Below are 19,975 nucleotides of genomic sequence, written 5' to 3'. Positions count from 1 at the left end.
CGACACTAATTAAAGCACTTTTTTCTTAAATTGGGGAGGTGGATCCTAATAAATGACTAAGGCTTGGTTCTTTTTCTACATGTTCTATTGGTGGAATGGTGCCACTTCTTGGTTGAGCAGTTTTTCTTGCCCAGGGTACTGCTTTTAAATTTGCGTTATAGAAGAATCCTTGACTAGTTAGAATTCATTGGTTTGCTTTTTGATGGCAGCTATTAATCAGACAGTATTGCTTATAAAATTCACAGCTTAGTACAGAATTTAATGTATGCTTTCTGAAATTGCCGATGGTATGAACACTGATAATTAATAAATTTATATGTTCTAAATAGTCCTTTAATCCGGTTGATATTAATAACTGGTAGTGTAAGAACTGGTAGGGTGGTTTGTCAAAGAAGTCTAGGAAATTATAAAATTTTCAGCTTAGTAACTGGGAATCATATTCTTCACTATGGCCAGGTAAGAGTAGATGCTCTATTCTTTTGTTTATACCAGGAAGCTTCTGGAGCCTCATTTAGTTTCTTCAGTGAAAGTAGCCAAAAGTTAAGGTGGTAAAGGGAGAAAATTAGTGCCTAGAAAAGGATGGATTTAATCTTTGTTTGGATACTTGTAAATCACTAAGTGTTCTTTACAGATGAGCATTTATGTATGCCCAGAGAAGGAATAGTTGTAAAGGGAAATAGAAAAGCAGTGGTGAGGAGGTAATATTTTTGCTAAGTTATCTGAACCTTGAAGTATGGCAGAGGCTGTTAGGTGGCACAAGGAAAACAAAGGACTGAGCATAGTATACTTTTGATTACTGTCTTCTAGATGAGTACTTGAGGCTCTCATTAGGCCAGGCCTTTTCTGGGCTCATGCTTTTAACTTTTTAGGCAAAGCATGTTCAAGGTTAAGTGTTACAAAGAAAACCTAGGGTGGTTTTTAATTTTTTGTTTTGTTTGTTTTGCGTGTATGCGGGGGTGTTTTCTTTTTTGGTCAATTTCAAGATGCATTTCACTGCTAACCTCATTCAGTAACTTCATTTGTGTTGCAAATTCTTAAAATTTTTATGCAAGAACAGTTTTTATGTAAGACCTATGTGTTGAATACCATATGCTTATTTGAAAATGTGAATCCTAAAAAGTTTGTGATAATGGCATTTTTCCCATATATAGATTTGCTTCTTTGATATGGCTGAACTTGAAGAGTTAGTAATTTGGGATTAAGGAACAGCAACAGGCAGCTCTTTTACCTGTTTAAATATAATAGTAGAGCATCAGTTTTGTTCTTAATGTAGTTTTGTTACGAGAGAGAGAAGGAAGGGGATGGGGAGAGAGAGAGAGAGAAGAAAACATTGATTTGTTCCACTTATTTATGCACTCATTGGTTGTCTCTTGTATGTGCCCTGACTGGGAATCAGAACTGCAGTGTTGACATGTAGGGACGACGGTTCTAACCAACTGAGCTCCCCAGCTAGGGCCACAAGTACTGTCTTTGTGGTTTTTTACTTTGTTGCTAGGTTCTTCTTTTGCTAACTAAAATATTTAAGTAAATTGTTTATTAGTGTATAAATTGGCACAGATATGTTTATGTTTATGTAGTTACGTTTTAAAGTACTGTTAATTGTAAAATAAATTTATTTTTCTAATTTTGTATAGGCCATGGATGAAATGAATGGCAAAGAAATAGAAGGGGAAGAAATTGAAATAGTCTTAGCCAAGCCACCAGACAAGAAAAGGAAAGAACGCCAAGCTGCTAGACAGGCCTCCAGAAGCACTGCGTGAGTCTGCATTTTAATAAATACATCTTTGAACAGAGAATAATTTGATAGCAGAGATCAGGTTAATAAAACGAAAGCAGGAAAAGTCTTATAAACTAATTTGTTTTTTTTCTCCTTTCCCTCCATTGTTAGGTATGAAGATTATTACTATCACCCTCCTCCTCGAATGCCACCTCCAATTAGAGGTCGAGGTCGTGGTGCGGGGAGAGGTGGATATGGCTACCCTCCAGATTACTATGGCTATGAAGATTACTATGATGATTACTATGGTTATGATTATCACGACTATCGTGGAGGCTATGAAGATCCCTACTACGGCTATGATGATGGCTATGCAGTAAGAGGAAGAGGAGGAGGAAGGGGAGGGCGAGGTGCTCCACCACCACCAAGGGGGCGGGGAGCACCACCTCCAAGAGGTAGAGCTGGCTATTCACAGAGGGGGGCACCTTTGGGACCACCAAGAGGCTCTAGGGGTGGCAGAGGGGGTCCTGCACAACAGCAGAGAGGCCGTGGTTCCCGTGGAGCTCGGGGCAATCGTGGGGGCAATGTAGGAGGCAAGAGAAAGGCAGATGGGTACAACCAACCTGATTCCAAGCGCCGTCAGACCAACAACCAACAGAACTGGGGTTCCCAACCCATCGCTCAGCAGCCGCTTCAGCAAGGTGGTGACTATTCCGGTAACTATGGTTACAATAATGACAACCAAGAATTTTATCAGGATACTTATGGGCAACAGTGGAAATAGACAAGTGAGGGCTTGAAAATGATATTGGCAAGACACGATTGGCTCTAGATCTACTACATTCTTCAAAAAAAATTGGCTTAACTGTTTCATCTTTAAGTAGCAATTTGCTGCCATTTGTATTGGGCTGAAGAAATCACTATTGTGTATATATTCAAGTCTTTTTATTTTTTTTCCTCTTTTCATAAATGCTCTTGGACATTATTGGGCTTGCAGAGTTCCCTTATTCTGGGGATTACAATGCTTTTATCGTTTCAGACTTCATTTTAGCTTCAAAACAAGCTGAGCACACTGTTAAATCATGATTTTGCAGAACCTTTGGTTTTGGACAGTTTCATTTTTTGGATTTGAGATAGATTACATAGGAGTATGGAGTATGCTGTAAATAAAAATACAAGCTAGTGCTTTGTCTTAGTAGTTTTAAGAAATTAAAGCAAACAAATTTAAGTTTTCTTGTATTGAAAATAACCTATGATTGTATGTTTTGCATTCCTAGAAGTAGGATAACTGTGTTTTTAAATTGTTATAACTTCACACCTTTTTGAAATCTGCCCTACAAAATTTGTTTGGCTTAAACGTCAAAGCCGTGACAATTTGTTCTTTGATGTGATTGTATTTCCAATTTCTTGTTCATGTAAGATTTCAATAAAACTCAAAAATCTATTCAAAACATCACCTATTTCAAATTCAATTGTGTCCTAAAACATTATTTTATTCGTAATCCTTGCAAGAAATATTGTTTTCAAACTATAACTGCCTATGTGAGTGATCAAATTCATGCAAAATTTCTTGTCTATTCCAATATGTATTGTGGCTATCAGAATGAGGAATAGTCTAAATTCTAGTATTTATTCCAAATAGCACTTTATTGATTGGTGTTCTCTCATAGTCTCATCTAATTTTGAAATTTTATCCTTTATTTTTATAAAACAGGTTCAAAGGCTTTTGAACATTCTTGGCAGGCATTGGATAATATGTGTTAAATACAGTGGGCTTAAGGAAGCAGACTGCAATTTATTTTGACCCACATTCTTTCTGTAAAGGATAATTTGTTGTCTGAAGACATTATTTGCTGGAAAAGTGAATGTATGTAACAGGAAAAAATGTTAGTACTGTGGCGTCAATTGCACTGCGGACTAAACTAGTTTTAGTGTACATGATCGGGACTACCGCTTTAGTTACTGGTTTAGGATATACTTTTCTATTGCTATGTAAATTTGCTTTGAAACACACATGCCTTATTAGAGAGGATTAAAAATATCTAGTAAAACATATTTCTGATTTTCTGTTAACACTATTTTTTTTACTATCTCTAATGGCTAAAGTTTTTGTTGGCCAAGTCATAACATCTCTTTCCCTGTTTTCCTGTAGAAATTCTGAGTTATGGTAATGACCTTTTTACTTGAGAATAAGAGGAACAAAAGAATCCAAACTTCACAGTGCAGAAAAGTCTGGATCACTTTTCAAATTACCGCCAAATTTTCCCTTTCGTTTTGTTCTTAGGTGGGTCTAAATGTTTTTGAATTATAAAAAGCCATTGGGAAATAGTTCAAAACAACACACCTCTGTGTCTTGTTCCTTTTTGGTGTCTATTATAACATCAGTATTAGATTTCAAAATCACAAGCCACTTAATTGTTTGAGAGTTTGGTTAGATTATATTTTGGATTTCATGGCTTTTTGATTTTGAGTAAGAAAATCAATATTTGCTGATGAAAGTCAGCATATTTTATTTCTCTTTAAATGTGCGCTGCTTACATACTACAGTAAGTTAACTGGCCTTATTAATAGTCCTATTTTGTTTTTATAAACTAATAAAGGAATTCTGTAGTCCATCCTACAGTAGTTTCAGGTCAACATGGGTATCTTATTTGGTAAGGCTTAGATCCAGTTTTTTCTTTTCTTTTTTTTTTTTTTTATGCCCATGTATGAAAATAAAGACACCAAACATTCGTAAAATACTGCTTTTAAACTTTGAATATACAACTTGAGGCTATAATTTTATATCTAAATTAGACTGGAATAAAACCCCAATTTTTCTTGGAAAGAAGAAAGGGTGTCTACAAATAAAATTTGAGTTGTTTGTATTTCTTAAAAATTTTATGGTACCAGCCATAAAGTTGTTGTGAAGAAAATTAGGACTTAGAAGTGATTCTGAAAGGAACTTACTGTGCTTTCCCCACTCATTTTAAAATATAAGCCCTGGCAAAAACATAAGAACAAAACTTGTGTTCCATACTTTAAATCCTTTTCTTTAATTGCAAATTACATTTTATTCTCACCAACTAACTATATTGGTAGAAATGTTCCTCTAATACTGCTTAATAGGTTTTTTGTGTCTATTTTACTTAGCAGTAAAATGTAACTCTATAAACATTAGATCTCACTTGAGAGCTTTCCCCTTGTTGATATATTGTAAACGTTGTAGCAGCAGCATTCAGAAAAAAATAGATTCAGAGCTTAACTTTTCACAAAAATCTAATAATCTAATAATATAAATCTGAAAAATGTCAACTGAGGGAGGTCTTTATTCTAGGTTTGCATTAGAGGGGTTTTTTTTGTGTGTTTTTTTTAATTGGCACAAATTTGAGTTCTGGGAAATCTGATTTTCTGCACTCTGCTATCTTTTTTTCCCTCCAACCTAATACATTTGGTTTAATTTATTAGCCTGGTATAATGTGTGTTAGGAAATAATTTACTTTATACTGAGATAGATTTCTTTGTAGGTACCCTCCTGAGATTGGCATAAATATACCCCTTCCCCATAATGGAATGCTAATTTTTATTTGATCACTCATTTATAGCAGTTGCTTAAATGTATGTATTTATATGACGGTGTTTTAATTTTTAAAAAGCAAAAATGTTCTAATAAGTTGCCAGATTTCTAATAAATCCAAGTTTATTTGGTCAATTGATATGGAAATGAAGTTACTATGGTTCTGTAGTTTTTTTAAACAAAGGAGTTCAGCCTAATTATTTTTCAGTTTTCATAGTTACTGAGGTTATTCTGCATAAGAAAGCCCAATGCTTTCTGTTAGTAAATAATTTTTCTCTCATTTGACTTGGAAATCTAACTTAGACCAAACCTCTTTTTTTAAAAAGGTCAGCATGCATCAAAACAAAGTATACATATTTTAAATTCCAAGAGAAGGGATATAAAATTCCATTCTTAGCGTAAAGCCATATAATATTCTTGAAACTCATTACATCATTTGCCTCCTGCCCATTTGGATAATCATACCTACATTTTAATTAATTGTGTATTATTTGTAAAACCGAACACTTCCAGTAAATACTTGCTATAAGGCTCTTGTCAATTATAAAGATTTCTAATATGTTAAATTTGCTGTTTTGATTTTCTAAAGAGAATTTTATTACACTGAGCTATCTATCCAGTAATCTTAAAGAAAACCAATCAAAGTATGTGGAAGAAATGCTAATATTAGTGATGTCCTTTATTATGTGGAGTCTCTTAAGTAAGGAGCCATGAAAAAGCCTTATAGAAAGAGTGCACTGGATTTATAAGTGTGTTTATGTTTCTCTAAGAATGAGAGCTTCTGTTAACTTAGTTCTGAGTAAGCCATGATTGGGTGACTGCCTAGAGAATCCGGAATGACAAATACATTAACCATACATGTTTACTTTTGCATTAGAAGTTTGCTGATTAGTTTTTATTTTTCAAATGTAAATACCAAGCTTTAAAAACATTGCTTATATAATGTTTGGGTCAGTAATTTAAATGTAAATATTTAATTTGAAGTAGTTACTGTTAATCTTTGTAGAAGTTTTTTTATTTTAAAATGTACATACATATATATGTGTATATATATTTATTTAGAGGTTACCAGAAGCTCTGGGTTTTTTGTTTTGTTTTTGTTTTTTAATCATTTTCAGATGTTATCCAGAAATCTGCAAGTGTACTTTTCCTGTTTTAACTCCTTCCTTTTATCACCTGACTATCAGGGAAGCGAGGTTGAGGCTGCCCTGACCTGACATGTCATGATGTCGACTTGCTAGGTGGGGTTCGCTGGGGACGATAACCAGTGGAATTGTTGGTAAGAACTTTTTTTTTCCTATTTTTTTTTTTTCCTGATCAGTAGTGGGGCATTAAGTGGGAGAATGCCCATATCCTATAAGTGGGCATTTATGTTGGCCTTATAGAAAAATAAGACTTTAATTCTGTTCTTAATAGGAACATATAATAAGTGCTTGCTCTTTATTCTCAGATTGGTAGATGAGCAGGAAAGGCCTACAAGTATGAAGTAGTGAAATACTCAGGGTATATTTTATGTGACCAGGATAGACAATTTGCAAGATAGACTAAATAATGTCTCTTGGAGAGACAGTAAATTTGCTTATTTTACTGTGATTTCAATCCCTCTAGTATCTTCATTGTATTTACATTTTATTTGGGTATATTAACATATAATGCATCTTAAGAAATGTTTACTGCACACTAACATTAGTAAAAATAGGAAGGTGTTGAGAGAACGTAGGGTTTAAATATTAGGAGAAATTATTTTTTTAAATTTCCAAAAGCAATCTGTTTTTAACATTGTAAAAAGAACCTTAAAAGTCTTACCGATTTGAAAAATAGTTGATTCAGTATAAAGATCCACTTGATAGAATGTAACATGGGGCAAGAGGAAAATATATAGGTGAAATATCAGGACCTTGAACATAGCAGAAACACAATTTAATCAACAACTCATGTTTCATCTGAAACCCAGGACAGCTGATGGGATTAATAAATATTGGTAGAATTGAGCCAATTTTTAGATTATTTCTAAAGATTAAAATCTTTCAAACTCAGTAGGGGATTCCATGATGGTAAAGTATAAATTGAGGAAATTAAATTTAATCACTAGGCATTTCTTACCCCATACCATATAAAACTATAACATAAACACTGAAAAAAAGTAGTTTTGGATTTTCATGTCTGAAGAACCTCAGTATTCTTATGCTTTCTCTGTTGGTTGGGTGTATCAGTCCAGGCAGAATCCCCTCCGCAGGTGTTAGACACACGCTAATTGGTGTTATGAATGTAAACCCTTGTCTGTAAGCTTGCTGTAGAGTAGCTGAACATCACTGCGGTGAAATACTTTAAGAATTTTAGTGATTGTGTCATTATGTTAAGGTACTTGTTCCCTTTTGACACGTTTTATGCATGTATTAGTAATGGAAAAGATCAAAGTATAGAACTGAAAAGATTGCACTTAATGATGTGCTCCTTGGGAAGTTTTATAGTAAGTAGTAGGAAAACTCTAGTCGTTCTGAGCAGTTGATATAAGTTAAGGAAAGTGAAGTGCTAATTTGTTGGGCTTTTATACACTAACAATAAAATACATTTCATGGGGCCAGAAAAGAAGGAGGCATTGTGGGAGAATACTTAACATTCCTTAAATATAAATAAGGGCTTTCATTTTGTGTAGTAACTTTGTCAGGTTCCCATGAACATTGCTTATCTTGATTTCTCATATATGCTGCTTAGACAGAAGGGACTTCTATAGTCTGTTCAATAACATAGGTAGAAATGTACTTGATGACTCCTATTACGATGTTTCATTCTACGTTACAAAGCTATTTCTATAATTGATCTGAAAGCTTCTGCAAACCATTACATTGCTGATATGCATACAGTTAACGTCAGAATATTAAAATAGGGATATTTGCAAGACCATTTAAATCAGCAGTTTAATAAAAATCGTGCTTTTGGTACAGCGTTCAGGTACTATAACTGTATTGGAATATTTGTATAATGTTAAATATTTTTAATAAAATTTAAAATGTTCAAAATGTTGTGTTGGTGATTTTGGGTGGGGTGTGATGGGTTCATTTGTACAAATCAGATTCAGTAGCTCTGTAGTTGAGACTTCTGTTGTCAAATGGAGTTCCTGTCCTCAAATTTAGTACTTGATTGGGCACCTGTTCAAGGGAAGGTAGTAAAACAGTAGGATGATAAAAAATAAAAGGACTGAACTCAAGGAGGTTTATTAAAGTGTCAGGAAGTAGCCTTACTGGAGTTTAGAGCTGGGTCTACAGATAAGGGTGTTGGCTTTGGCATAACAGGCTGCTGATAGTTTTTCTGATGAAATTTTGGCATATTTACATTAGAAATACTCCTAGAAAACATACAGAGGTGGGCAAAGGGGAAACACTTGAGTGATGCTTTCAGTAAGCATTTTATTGCCCCAGTGTCTTTGACCAGTTGACATGACATGCCTGTAAGTGTAGAAGTGATGGAGGAATATTTGAGGAAAGCTTGTGTTTAGATGCACCATCAGATAATAGCTTCAGTGTACAAGAACTACTTTATATAGAGAGCCCCTTCTTTGTTTCTGACAGTAAACTTGAAAGGTTTCTTTCTTCATATGGATCCTGTTCTCTTAAACATAACCCTAATACAGTAGATTTTCTTTTGACTTCTTTTCCTTGGGGTGTTCTTAGTTTCTTTAGTCAAAAGCATAGAAATCCTGTGACTCAGAATGGAAATTTACTTGAAGTAATGTGCCTCTGCAGACTGTACCATTAATAACAAAGATTAAGGAGGTAAGTAACAGGGACCTAATGATTGTAAACACATGATGAAACTCTTCATAAGGAGTAGTAACATAGTCTGCCTTACCTTTCTCTCTCTCTCTTTTAAAAAGAAATTATTGTAATGGGATCCACACAAAAGGGAGTGAAGGGTAGGGAACACGCAGGGGACATAGGAACACGATGCCATGGCCAGGCCACAGCTTTTATCTTGGGGCAGAGGGATGAAAAGGCCAGGGCTGGAGCTGGGGGAAGAAGAAAGGGGGAGACTGCAGTTGCCTTCCCAGCAACTCTGCCTTGTCTCTTGTGAATGAAGACTTAAATGAGAGCTACAGAGAAGAAAAAGTGATTATTGTTTTAAGATAAGAAAGAGCAGACAAAATACATCCCCCAGGCCAGTCTTTTCCAGAAAGTTCATGGTGTCTGTTTTTCTATTGTCCCAGAGTTAAAAGGTCATTCACTGAGATAGGAGGGAATGTTCTAACAGCAAACAATATCTAAACCTGGGCATGTTTAGTTGTTAGCTGAGCTGGAGATGGGGGTGGGAGAACTCACAGAGACATGGTGTATTTTTTCCAAAAATAAAGGGAATTAAGTTTTATTGGTGTCTTTTTGCTCTGTCTGAGCCCTGAAATTATTTTTTAGAAATAACAAGGTCTTTTTTCTTTTTTAACATTATATTTATTATTAAGAGAGAGAGGAAGGAGAAGGAAAGGGGGAGAAATATCAGTGTACAAGAGAAACATTGATCGTTTGCCTCTCCCAAGCCCTCAACCGGGGACCTGGCCCTCAACCCAGGCATATGCTCTGACTCGGATTGAACCAGCAACCTTCTGATTCGCAGCCCAGCGCTCAAATCCACTGAATCATACCAGCCAGGGCAACAAGGTTTTATTAGGTATTTTCCTGTGGGATGAATTCACATAAGGGAATATCTTTTTCTATAGCCATGAAAAATCCCATTTCTATTAACTTAGACTTCCAATTTGTGACTGAAATCATGATCATATATAAACATTTTCTTAACTAATATAAAGCAAGAGTAGTGTTTTATTTAATTACTTACTTAAAATTCTTAGAGGGTGGCTTTTAGGCGTACCCATCCATTTATTAAGCAGTCAAGAGGTTAAATTAGTCAAAACCACACAACTTAACTCATGCCTTTTAAAATGCCGTGAAGTTCGGTCACTTTAAAATTCTTTTCCACTGGGGTAAAGGAGAAGATCAGTACAGTCAGGTATAGTAACTGGCAAAAAAAGGAGCTCAACTTCAGTTTGTAAACATGTAAAGGGGAAAATATTTTCTTAAGTGTGAAAATTTTACATTGTTGAAGATCTCATGCTATTATCAAGCACTTTTTAATAGAATTTGGAGACAGACATTCCTATGCAGATGTTCTTAAGGGATTAATCTCATCAGGAATCTTTAAATATGCAAGTTTCAGTTGAGGGTTAATAGATTAGTGAAAGGTTAATGTATTTTTAGAAGGCTAATGCTGTTCTTATCAGTTAATCACTAGTTTGAAAATTTTGTCTTATATCGATCAAAATATTACCGAAACAAATTGTTTGCATGTGAACCTATTGATTATAACTATTTATATATTTTGCTATTTTTTCCTCATGAAGAAATCTCATACCCCTTTTATATTACTAATTCAAGGTCATGAATATTTTGCTATTGTTTATATACCTGAATTGGTTTTGTCAGAAGGACATGGGTATACTTCTGGCTAGTTATGGTCTAACTAAATATTTTTGGTTAGATATGGTATATATTTAGTATTTGCTTGTCATACTGAAACTTTTCATGCTTCCTGTTAAGTAGAACCTTATCAAATTAATTATACTTAAATACAAGCTGTGGACAGTTTGATCTATTTAAGTGCAACCAATAGTAAACATTATATTGAACTTTTAAAATCATGAAGAATAATGTAGGTATTATGTTAGTTGTAATGTCATTTCTGTTTGACTTTCCAAAATGTGGTGGGTGGGGAGCGGTATAGATGAGACCATCTGTTGCATTTGTCAAAATAATTTTAAAGTAACTCCTAGTTGTTATTTTAGTTTCCTGGTTAAACTGTTTTGGTCATAATTCACCATTCAACAGTTTTTCTCAAACTTTACTTTGGCTGGGAGTCCCTGGGGGATTCTGTTAAAAAGCAGATTCTGATTCAACAGATTTGAGATGGGGCAAGATTCTGCATTTTCAACAAGCTCATAGATGATGCTAGTGGCCGTGACTACGCTTGGAGTGAGTCACAGGTTGCTCATCGCACATGTGGGGGAATTTTACAGAGTAGTAGACCTTAGTAAAAAAGATGCCAGCAATAGTCATTGGCAGTGCTTGCAGGATCAAGGTGTTCAAGTTGGATCTAGTTGGAGGTTATCAATACTTTGGTAAAACTCATACCCCCCAAAACTAATAGTGTATTGGATCCCAAGAAAAGGTTAGGAGCATAGTCTGCAAAAAAATGAATTTAGAAAAACAGGCTTTAATAGTTTTAGGGAATTGGTAAAAAAAAATATAACAGGAAGAAAAAAGCTTTAAAAAAAACCAAATCACTGAGGAAATGGCATGTTTATTTAGACATTAGTTCAGAAAACAGTTTATAACAAAAGTCATAGAAAATGAAAATGATTTCTGCAAGCCCAAAAAGGGAAGGTTAATAGGATACTAAAAATACCCACGTGGGTAGTTTTTTTTTTAATCTCTTCAAAAAAAAAGTTGACATTCATTAATTAGATCAAAGTAAGTCTTGGTGAAAAGACTTACTTTGTAAGTGGTGGTGAAGAGGTAAGGAGATTAAGGAGGAACAGGATTGGATAACTTAAAAATAACATGGATTAAAGTAAAAAGATGGGGAATGGCAGGTATATCCATTTTTATATAAAGGGGCTAGAAGGTAGTCCCTGATAACTGAAATCATATTTTCATCTCTAAAACTTTAATTTGAAAAATAAAAATAGATGGAAGTATGGAAAACAAATACTCTGCTCTTTCCCAATGGTAGGGTAATATCTACTAACTACGGTATACTGTGTACCAGGCACTGTGCTAAGGAATTGCTTTGCATTCCGTGTGTTATGTAATGATCAGCTTTCTAAAATAGGTGACATTATTCCTACTTTATATGTGAAGAACTTAGAGATTGAGTTAAGTCAGTTGTTATATAATATCTATAATGTGGCAAAGCTAGGATTTGAACCCTGTTTTGCCTGACTCCAGTATATACTCTCAACTACTGGATCAGAAATAGGCCTAATAATGTGAGATTAGAATTAAATGCTAAATTTTATGTTTACTTTAAACCTCTTAAGTTATGCCCAAAATAAAGTCAGCCTAATTCAATCTTACAGTAAAATAATTTAGTTCTAGATTAAAGTGTATTGCTAAAGTGGTTTTGTGTGTGTGTTATGTTGATGGTTTGATTGTCATTTGTTTTGTTTTTTTTCCTACCATTTATTTATAAAAACTTATGGCCAAGTGTCATTGGATTTTGGTCCCTTAGACAGCTGTTTTTTACCTAGGTAAGGTTATACCTGATTTAGAAAGGGGTACCACTTTCTAAATGACTTAAAAATTAAAAATTTTACTTTTATATTTTATTCACAAAACTAAACTTACCTTCATTTGTGAATTCTGTCTGTATTAGTGTTTAAGCATTTTTAAAGTGTTAGGCCATCTCCATCATTTAATATTTGATTTTAGCCCTTCTGCATGTTTCAAGGACATAGTGGAAGAATGTTAAACGGCTTCACTTATCAGACCTGAGTGTGTGTGCACGAAGGATGCCGTGTTACACATTAAGAAGCCAGTGTGCTCAGCCCTAAAATTGGTGGTGTAGAGAACCTACTTTTCTTATGCACTCTTACGGAAAATGTTATCTCCTGAAATAGGAAGAAAGGTGGTCTTAAGACATTTTTTCCTATTTTAAAAAAATGAGCCCTGACTGGTGTAGCTCAGTGGATTGAGTACAGGCCTGTGAACCAAAGGGTCACCGGTTCGATACCTAGTCAGGGCACATGCCTGTGTTGTGGGCCAGGTCCCCAGTAGAGGACGCACGAGAAGCAACCACACATTGATGTTTCTCTCCCTCTCTTTTGCCTTCCCTTCCCCTTTCTCTAAAAATAAATAAATAAAATCTTTTAAAAATGCTGTAGATTATGCAGGGTATTTTCTATTTTATGAAAATCTGAGCTATCCAGTAAGAAATATATAGGTCAACAGCATTATTTTTGTTAAAAACCTATTTTTGAGCCCTGGCTGGTGTGGCTCAGTGGATTGAGTGCCTGCCTGTGAACCAAAGGGCAGCTGGTTCAATTCCCAGTCAGGGCTCATGCCTGCGTTGCAGGCCAGGTCCACAGTAGGGGGTTTGGGAGAGGCAACCACACGTTGATGTTTCTCTCCCTCTCTTCCCTTCTATTAAACACACACACACACACACACACACACACAGAGTTTTTAAGGACTGTAATATCTTGCTGCTTAAGTTCTGTGTACTTTGGTCCATTACTTAAAGTAATGGGTATTTCAAAATAGAATCAGGGATTCTCAGTGCTCACCAGTCCTGAATTTAAGGTTATTGTAACAGTAATTTGACACTATGTTAATGAGGAGCAGAAGGCTTATTATTTACCATGCCTAATCTCTCAAGTCATCTCTTTGAGTCTGTAACAATCAGTTGATCTGACTTATAAGAAAACTAGCCTTCCTTAATAAAGTTTTCACTAGGTTGATTTTGTTCAGTGTAGACGAAATGTTTGCTAGAGGGAGGTTATTAATGATATAAGATACGCAATTAGCCAGTACTTTCTAAAAAGTCACTATTACTGCTCTTTTAAGATAACATTTGTATAACAGTTTCAGTGTTTATATTTTAATCTGTTAAATGGGTCAGAGCAATGATAAATGTTATGACAGTTGCTAGTTTATTTCTCCACAGTGTGAGCTTTCAATATGATTGTAGAAATTACCAAACATTCCGATCCTAGATTTTGTGCTTGAGAAGTATGACAAAAGTAATTAACGTTGTTTCTTTTTAGAAAGTACAGTAACATCTCGACCAACCTGTGGATGCTTTGAAAGGGCATCATTAAAAGGGTTGATCTTGTCTGTCATTAACTAAATATAGATAGCTAAAAGCTATTTATTGAAAAGGTCAGTACATAACACCAGTGATTGGTACATTTATTAATTTTGCAGCCATGGAGTGATTTTTGTTTCAGTAGTTAGGAATACAGCAGTAAGTCATGACTATTATCCTTACAAATTTAGAGAAGATTCCAGGAGGCAATAATAGATTTATAAATAGTAACAAGAAGCATCAAAACCAATTTCCAAAAATACCATTGGAAGTTTGAGAGGTGTTCTGGTTCCTAATAAAATACTCTGTTTATAATTGGAATACATGACTAATGTGTATGATTTAGATTACTTTGAGAGAACATAAGAGTTTATAAAACATACATCCTTTATTTAGCTAACTAAAATTAACTTTAGTGTCTGCTGGATATACAAGGAGGTCTGTCCAGAAGGTATCCAGTCATGTAATGTGAAAAATAGAGATTTATTCAAGATACGAGAAACATTGTACATAGAACAATTACAGTTCAGTCCCCTTCAAAGTAAGACACCTTGGGACCTCACACAGTTCTCCCAATCGCCATCAGCTGCCCCGTCGTATTTTCCTGACTCTCATTGGCAATCTGAAATCTCGTCTCTTTCAAAGGTGATTTTAGTTTTGGGAAAAGCCAGAAGTCTTAGGGCACCAAAGCTGGGCTGTAGGGGGGCCGAGTCATCTGATGTTTCACAAAAATGCAGGAGATGGGATGCATGAGCAGACACGCTGTCGTGATGAAGCTGCCAGTCACCAGTTGCCCATAGCTGCAGCCTTCTGAGTCATCCAAATAGTTTCTGTAGAGGAATGTTCAAGCTTAATGCAAAGTTTGATGCAGATTTGTTGCTCTGCTCGGTGAGTCATTTTGAATGTAACGGTCACACAGTACACATGCTCAGTCAGCAGTGTCTACTGCCCCCACTGACTACTACAGTGAAGTCCACTCTTGACTGCCAGGTTACATGGATGTTGTGCAAACCGTTCTCGTTATATTAATGGCTAGACCTTTTCCGGACAGACCTTAAAAAATAAAATAAAATAAATAATGAATATATACCAAAAAACTTGATTTTAATAATTTTTACCTATACAGTTCAAATTTTAATTAAAGAAAATATACAAATAAAGGTTGGATGACTGAATCTGAAAGAACAAATGTGATGGTAGGTTTTCTTATATTTTTATCTTTTTTCATTACTGAAAACTTGAAGCCTTTAGGTGAGAAATTCCTGGTCGAGGCATTGCTTCCCTCCCCTTACATACAGATGCTGCTTCACTCAGACGGAATCAATTTATGAAACAACTTTTCTCCATTCCCTGTAACTCACAAAAAGTCCTTACGAGGTCAAGCTGTTTCGTACTCCATTATGTTCTACAAAACTTATTAGTGTCTGGTAACAGGCTAACACATTGGACTGGTTATAATTTCATTCAAAGACAAATTTGGTGGAAGAACTAATACTGAGTATATCCAGTGGGGTGTCATTGTCTTCAGTTCTTTAACTTACTTACTAACCCTGTAAAGTAAGTGAAAATGTGGAAACCAAGATAGAGTTTGGTCCAAGGCCTCCTAACCAGAAGGGGCAAATAAGATATTGAACCCAGGTGGGTGTGATACCGAAGCTCACCTTGAACCACCACTCTGCACTGTCTTCCGGATTTTACTTGCTCTGTGCAGTCTTATCAGGTACATGACATTCGGGTTCTTTGAGATACTGAGTAACTGGGATATTGCTAACTGATTAGACTAGTGATTTTCAGAGTTTACAACTATGGGTGGGCCAAGGACTAGTTTCAGAGAAATAAGAGCAGAAGGATTCTCTTGTGTTGTAGTAAGATTAATGATAGCCTCTGAACAACTCGGACTTCCCTTTTGTATAGGAATGTGCTGTCATTGTAGCCTCTAGTAGTGAACAGTGCCCTTTAAACCTGTTTAGTTTATCAAACTACTCTTTTTTTGTACCTGTAATTTTTGTCACAAGCTTACTAAACATCCTATGATTTGATTTCCTTTTACCAGTTTTAAAACATCTAATTAGAGTGTTTCAGCATTTGTTTTAAATGACTTTTAATAAAATGGAAGCAGCCTGTTGTATTTTATCTGCAACCATTATGATTTTGCATGGAATTCAACTTCATCATCTAATTTTCTTTCCAGACTAGAGTTCTTACTCTTCAAAGGTAAAAGCCACTTTATTTCTGTAAACACTTCTTAAGTTGCCCTGTTTTGTACTTCCCTGGCTTTCTTTTTTGTTTTTGAAATGGCTAATGGAAGGTCATGAAGTATGCTGGGTGCATACATAACCATGGCTTTGTGTAGTGCTGATTTGTCATTTTTTTTTACAGTTTTACGATTACCCTTAGTATCTTTATATATGTTTTAGAAGTGGGGTGTTGCTGTTTCTATTTCACTTCATTACTCACATGATTGAACCTAGGCTAGCGTCATAGAATAAAGATAGGGCAGAACCAGAACTTGCATCCTGGTAGTTTTTCACTAACCTTGATTCTGGAGAAAGAACCATAGTATGCATATGCAAACTTGAATGGCAGATTGATGCCTATTAACCCTGGGGAAATGTTCTCTGATATTACCTGTGTGTGTGTGTATGTGCATGCATGCATGAGCACACGGCTGGTGAATAAGCAGTTAATATCAGAATAGACATCTGACCAGTCAAGTTGCTGTGGGGTTCCATCTAGCTGTTTTCTGCATAGGAGATTCTTAATGATAGAGTATTTTGATTACCATTCAGTTAAAGCTAGTGCTAATGGCAGCAATGGTTTTCAGGTCATTTGGATTGCCTTTTCTCTCCTGATTGTTGCCCTTGATCATTTTGTTACTTTTGACACAATTGAGTAAACCTTCAAAGCTTTTCTAGTTTTCCTGACTGATTCACAGTTTTGTGTATTGTCCCTGGGATGTCCCCTTCCCATATCTTTTATTCCTCTTTTGGAGTTTAAACCGCTCTCAGGGGTACAGGGTTTTATATCCTCCCAAATCATCTCTCTGACTGTATAATCTTTGTCTCTAATCTCGCGTGTCTCTAGATCACATGAAACTTGATAGTGTTGAAAAACACTGACCAGCATGTGTTCATTTAACAAACATTTAGCGCTGCAGTCTTAGAATTTCTGTTGGATTTTCTGTTAAGCTGTGATTCTTCTGTGATGTCTTTTCCTTAATTTCTCTAGTCTTAAGTGGCAGTTCCTGATCATCAGAGAATGTCCTACAGTGTCGGACAGCTGTATTTTAGTGCTTCCATTGATCCAAAAACTTAAAAGATTCTAGAAATTCAGCAATACATTTTAAGTGAGTTACATTTTCTTACAACAGCATTTACATTCAGGAGTAGACTTTTAGCCAACCTTTATGCTAGATAATGTTCTAGGTTCTGAAATTACAGCAGTGGAGATAAGATAATCTTTTATGGAACTAGCATTCCATTAAGAGAATTCACATTTAGCCTGCTTGATGTACACCACCCCCCAATCCAAGACTTACACGTTAGGAAGCATTGCTGTGTGCCTTATAAGTTAACTCCTAGGTTATTACAACTCTTCCAATTTTCCTGCCTGATCCCCTCCTACTGTATTTGCCCTATACAATTGCCATACTAATTATCACACAAACACCAACATTCTTACTAAATCTTGACGTCAAATCTAAATTCTTGAAATTGGAGACATCGTATACTTCCCTGGCATCTTCCAAACCTTTTCTTTTCCAATCTGACTGATGGTATTTAAACCTTTACTGTTAGGCTTTGAAAAGTAATACTGCCTTTATCTACCTTGCTTTAACCCATTAATTCCTAGTAGTTAGTTTGGAAGATTATTCCATTTTCCTAAGAGAAATTATTGCAATGTCACATGAAATAACAGGAATATACAGGGTCTGGCATGAGTTAACACCTTTTTTATTACGAAGTATTTTATTACAAAATCATAAGCATGTAATTGTGTAGCATAACTATCACATTCAAGCACACCATAAGACATTTTAGGTGAAATGTTCAAATCAGAACTATAAGTTATTGTGCTCATATTATTATCCTACCAACCACACTCAAGCAAGCCTTCTGCTGGACCATGTATATACGGTTGAGCTACCAAAATTGCCATATACAGCCCTGGCTGGTGTGGCTCAGTGGAATAAGTTCCGGACTGAGAACCAAAGGGTTGCCAGTTCAGGTCCCCAGTTGGTGGGTGCAGGAGAGGCAACCACACATTGATGTTCTCTCTCTCTCATGCTCTCTAAAAATAACATCTTTTTTAAAAAAGCTGGAAAAAATTGCCATATACAAAGTGATTTCTAGATTTTAATCAGTGGCCCACTTCAAGGAGCATTTAGAATCACTTAAGTGGCAGTTTGACGACAAAATGTGGGTAGAAGGGATAAAAGAAGTTGGTTTTATATCTGTAAGTATAACCTGGTCACTTTGATTATTCCCACATCAAACTCAAATATTCAAGTCACCTATCACTTAGCATGCAAATGCACTTTATACAGGGTGGGGGCAAAAGTTAGGGTTACACTTGTGAGTATGCAAATCACAAATGAGTTCATTCTTGTGTTTTTTGTGTTTTCTATACGATCAACTGTAAACCTACTTTTGCCCCCCTTCCCCCGTATATAAGGGCATACCGCCTTCCATCTCTTTCTAATATAATATTCCAATTCCAGACAAGAAGTGCTACCTTATATTTGGGTCAGTTAACGTCTACAGAGTGTTTCAAAGAATTTCCCTGAAGCTCTTCTGAGAATTAAGTGTCCTTAGGTGCGCTATCATCATCTGGACTCAAATTTCAGCTATTCAGCGTGCCCATCAGAAACATGACTGCTTTTGCCCCTTGCAAAAATAATAGTGAAAAGTATTTAACTGAATACGTGCTCTAGTAGCTACTGGCATTTGTTAATACCTAACGTCGAGTGCTGTTTAAAGTGCTTTTCATAAGTTCTTTAGTCTTCACAAGTTCATTGTACAGATGAAGACGCTGAGACACAGCAACACTTAGGAACTGAGCCACAATTTGAATACTTAGCAAACTTGTTCAGAAATAGAGCCCCAGAGTATTGTAGAGAAAGGGGTTTTATTTGATTTTGTCTTTTTGTTTTAATTCTGGTGATTTCTCTCCTCAACTTCCCTCTATGCTATGTTCTGTGTTAGATTTCCCCTCCCATACTTAAGGTTTGTTTATTTATATTTGTTTTTGAATTATTTCTTTCCAAAGGATTTCCCTGCCCTTAGAAGCAAAAAACAGCCCTGGTTGGTGTGGCTGAGTGGATTGAGTACCGGCCTGCGAACTTAAGGATCACTGGTTCAATTCCCAATCAGGGCACATGCCTGGCTTGCAGGCCAGGTCCCCAGTAAGGGGGCATGTGAGAGGCAACCACACATTGATGTGTCTTTCCCTTTCTCCCTCTCTTCCTGTCTCTCTAAAAAACAAATAAAATTTAAAACAACACTATTAAACAAAAGGTGCAGAAAACTTCTGATTTGCTCATATGTTTAGAAATTTTATTAAAATGTCAATATTTATACTTCATTGGACCTATGTCTTGTCTTAAATTTTTTATTTTGAATTATGCTATTTAGGGGAGGGCTATTAAAGTGTTCTCTCTGCCCATTTATGATCTATTATAGATCTACATTTTTTCCTGGATTTTTATCAGGAGAGGTTTGGTAAGTAATACAGTTTGATTTTGTATGTCTCAAGGGTTTCTCACTCAGTCACATATTTGAGGTTTTTCCTTTTTTTATTTTCGCCTTTTTTCCTGGTGATTCTATTTGCGGTATTAACGGAAAATCCTTGTG

The 19,975-nt window shown here is 35.6% G+C and overlaps 1 protein-coding gene across 5 annotated transcripts in view; it reads left to right on the top strand.

The window, feature by feature from the left end:
- The window catches only part of HNRNPR (heterogeneous nuclear ribonucleoprotein R), a 31,464-nt gene extending 28,294 nt beyond the window's left edge, over positions 1-3,170 (top strand). For all 5 annotated transcript variants that reach the window (XM_045858839.1, XM_045858837.1, XM_045858838.1 and 2 more), the window contains 2 exons: positions 1,635-1,756; positions 1,889-3,170. In XM_045858839.1, the coding sequence (XP_045714795.1) occupies positions 1,635-1,756; positions 1,889-2,501 (735 nt within the window). In that variant the 3' untranslated portion in view covers positions 2,502-3,170. The remainder of the gene's footprint in view (positions 1-1,634; positions 1,757-1,888) is intronic.
- The last annotated feature ends 16,805 nt before the right edge of the window (positions 3,171-19,975 follow it).

This window comes from Phyllostomus hastatus, unplaced genomic scaffold (assembly GCF_019186645.2).
Source record: "Phyllostomus hastatus isolate PE091 unplaced genomic scaffold, TTU_PhHast_1.1 phas_scaffold_182, whole genome shotgun sequence".
In the NCBI taxonomy this organism is placed as follows: domain Eukaryota; kingdom Metazoa; phylum Chordata; class Mammalia; order Chiroptera; family Phyllostomidae; genus Phyllostomus; species Phyllostomus hastatus.
The sequence above is the reverse complement of the archived record's forward strand: the minus strand, read 5'-3'. Positions and strand labels throughout refer to the sequence as shown.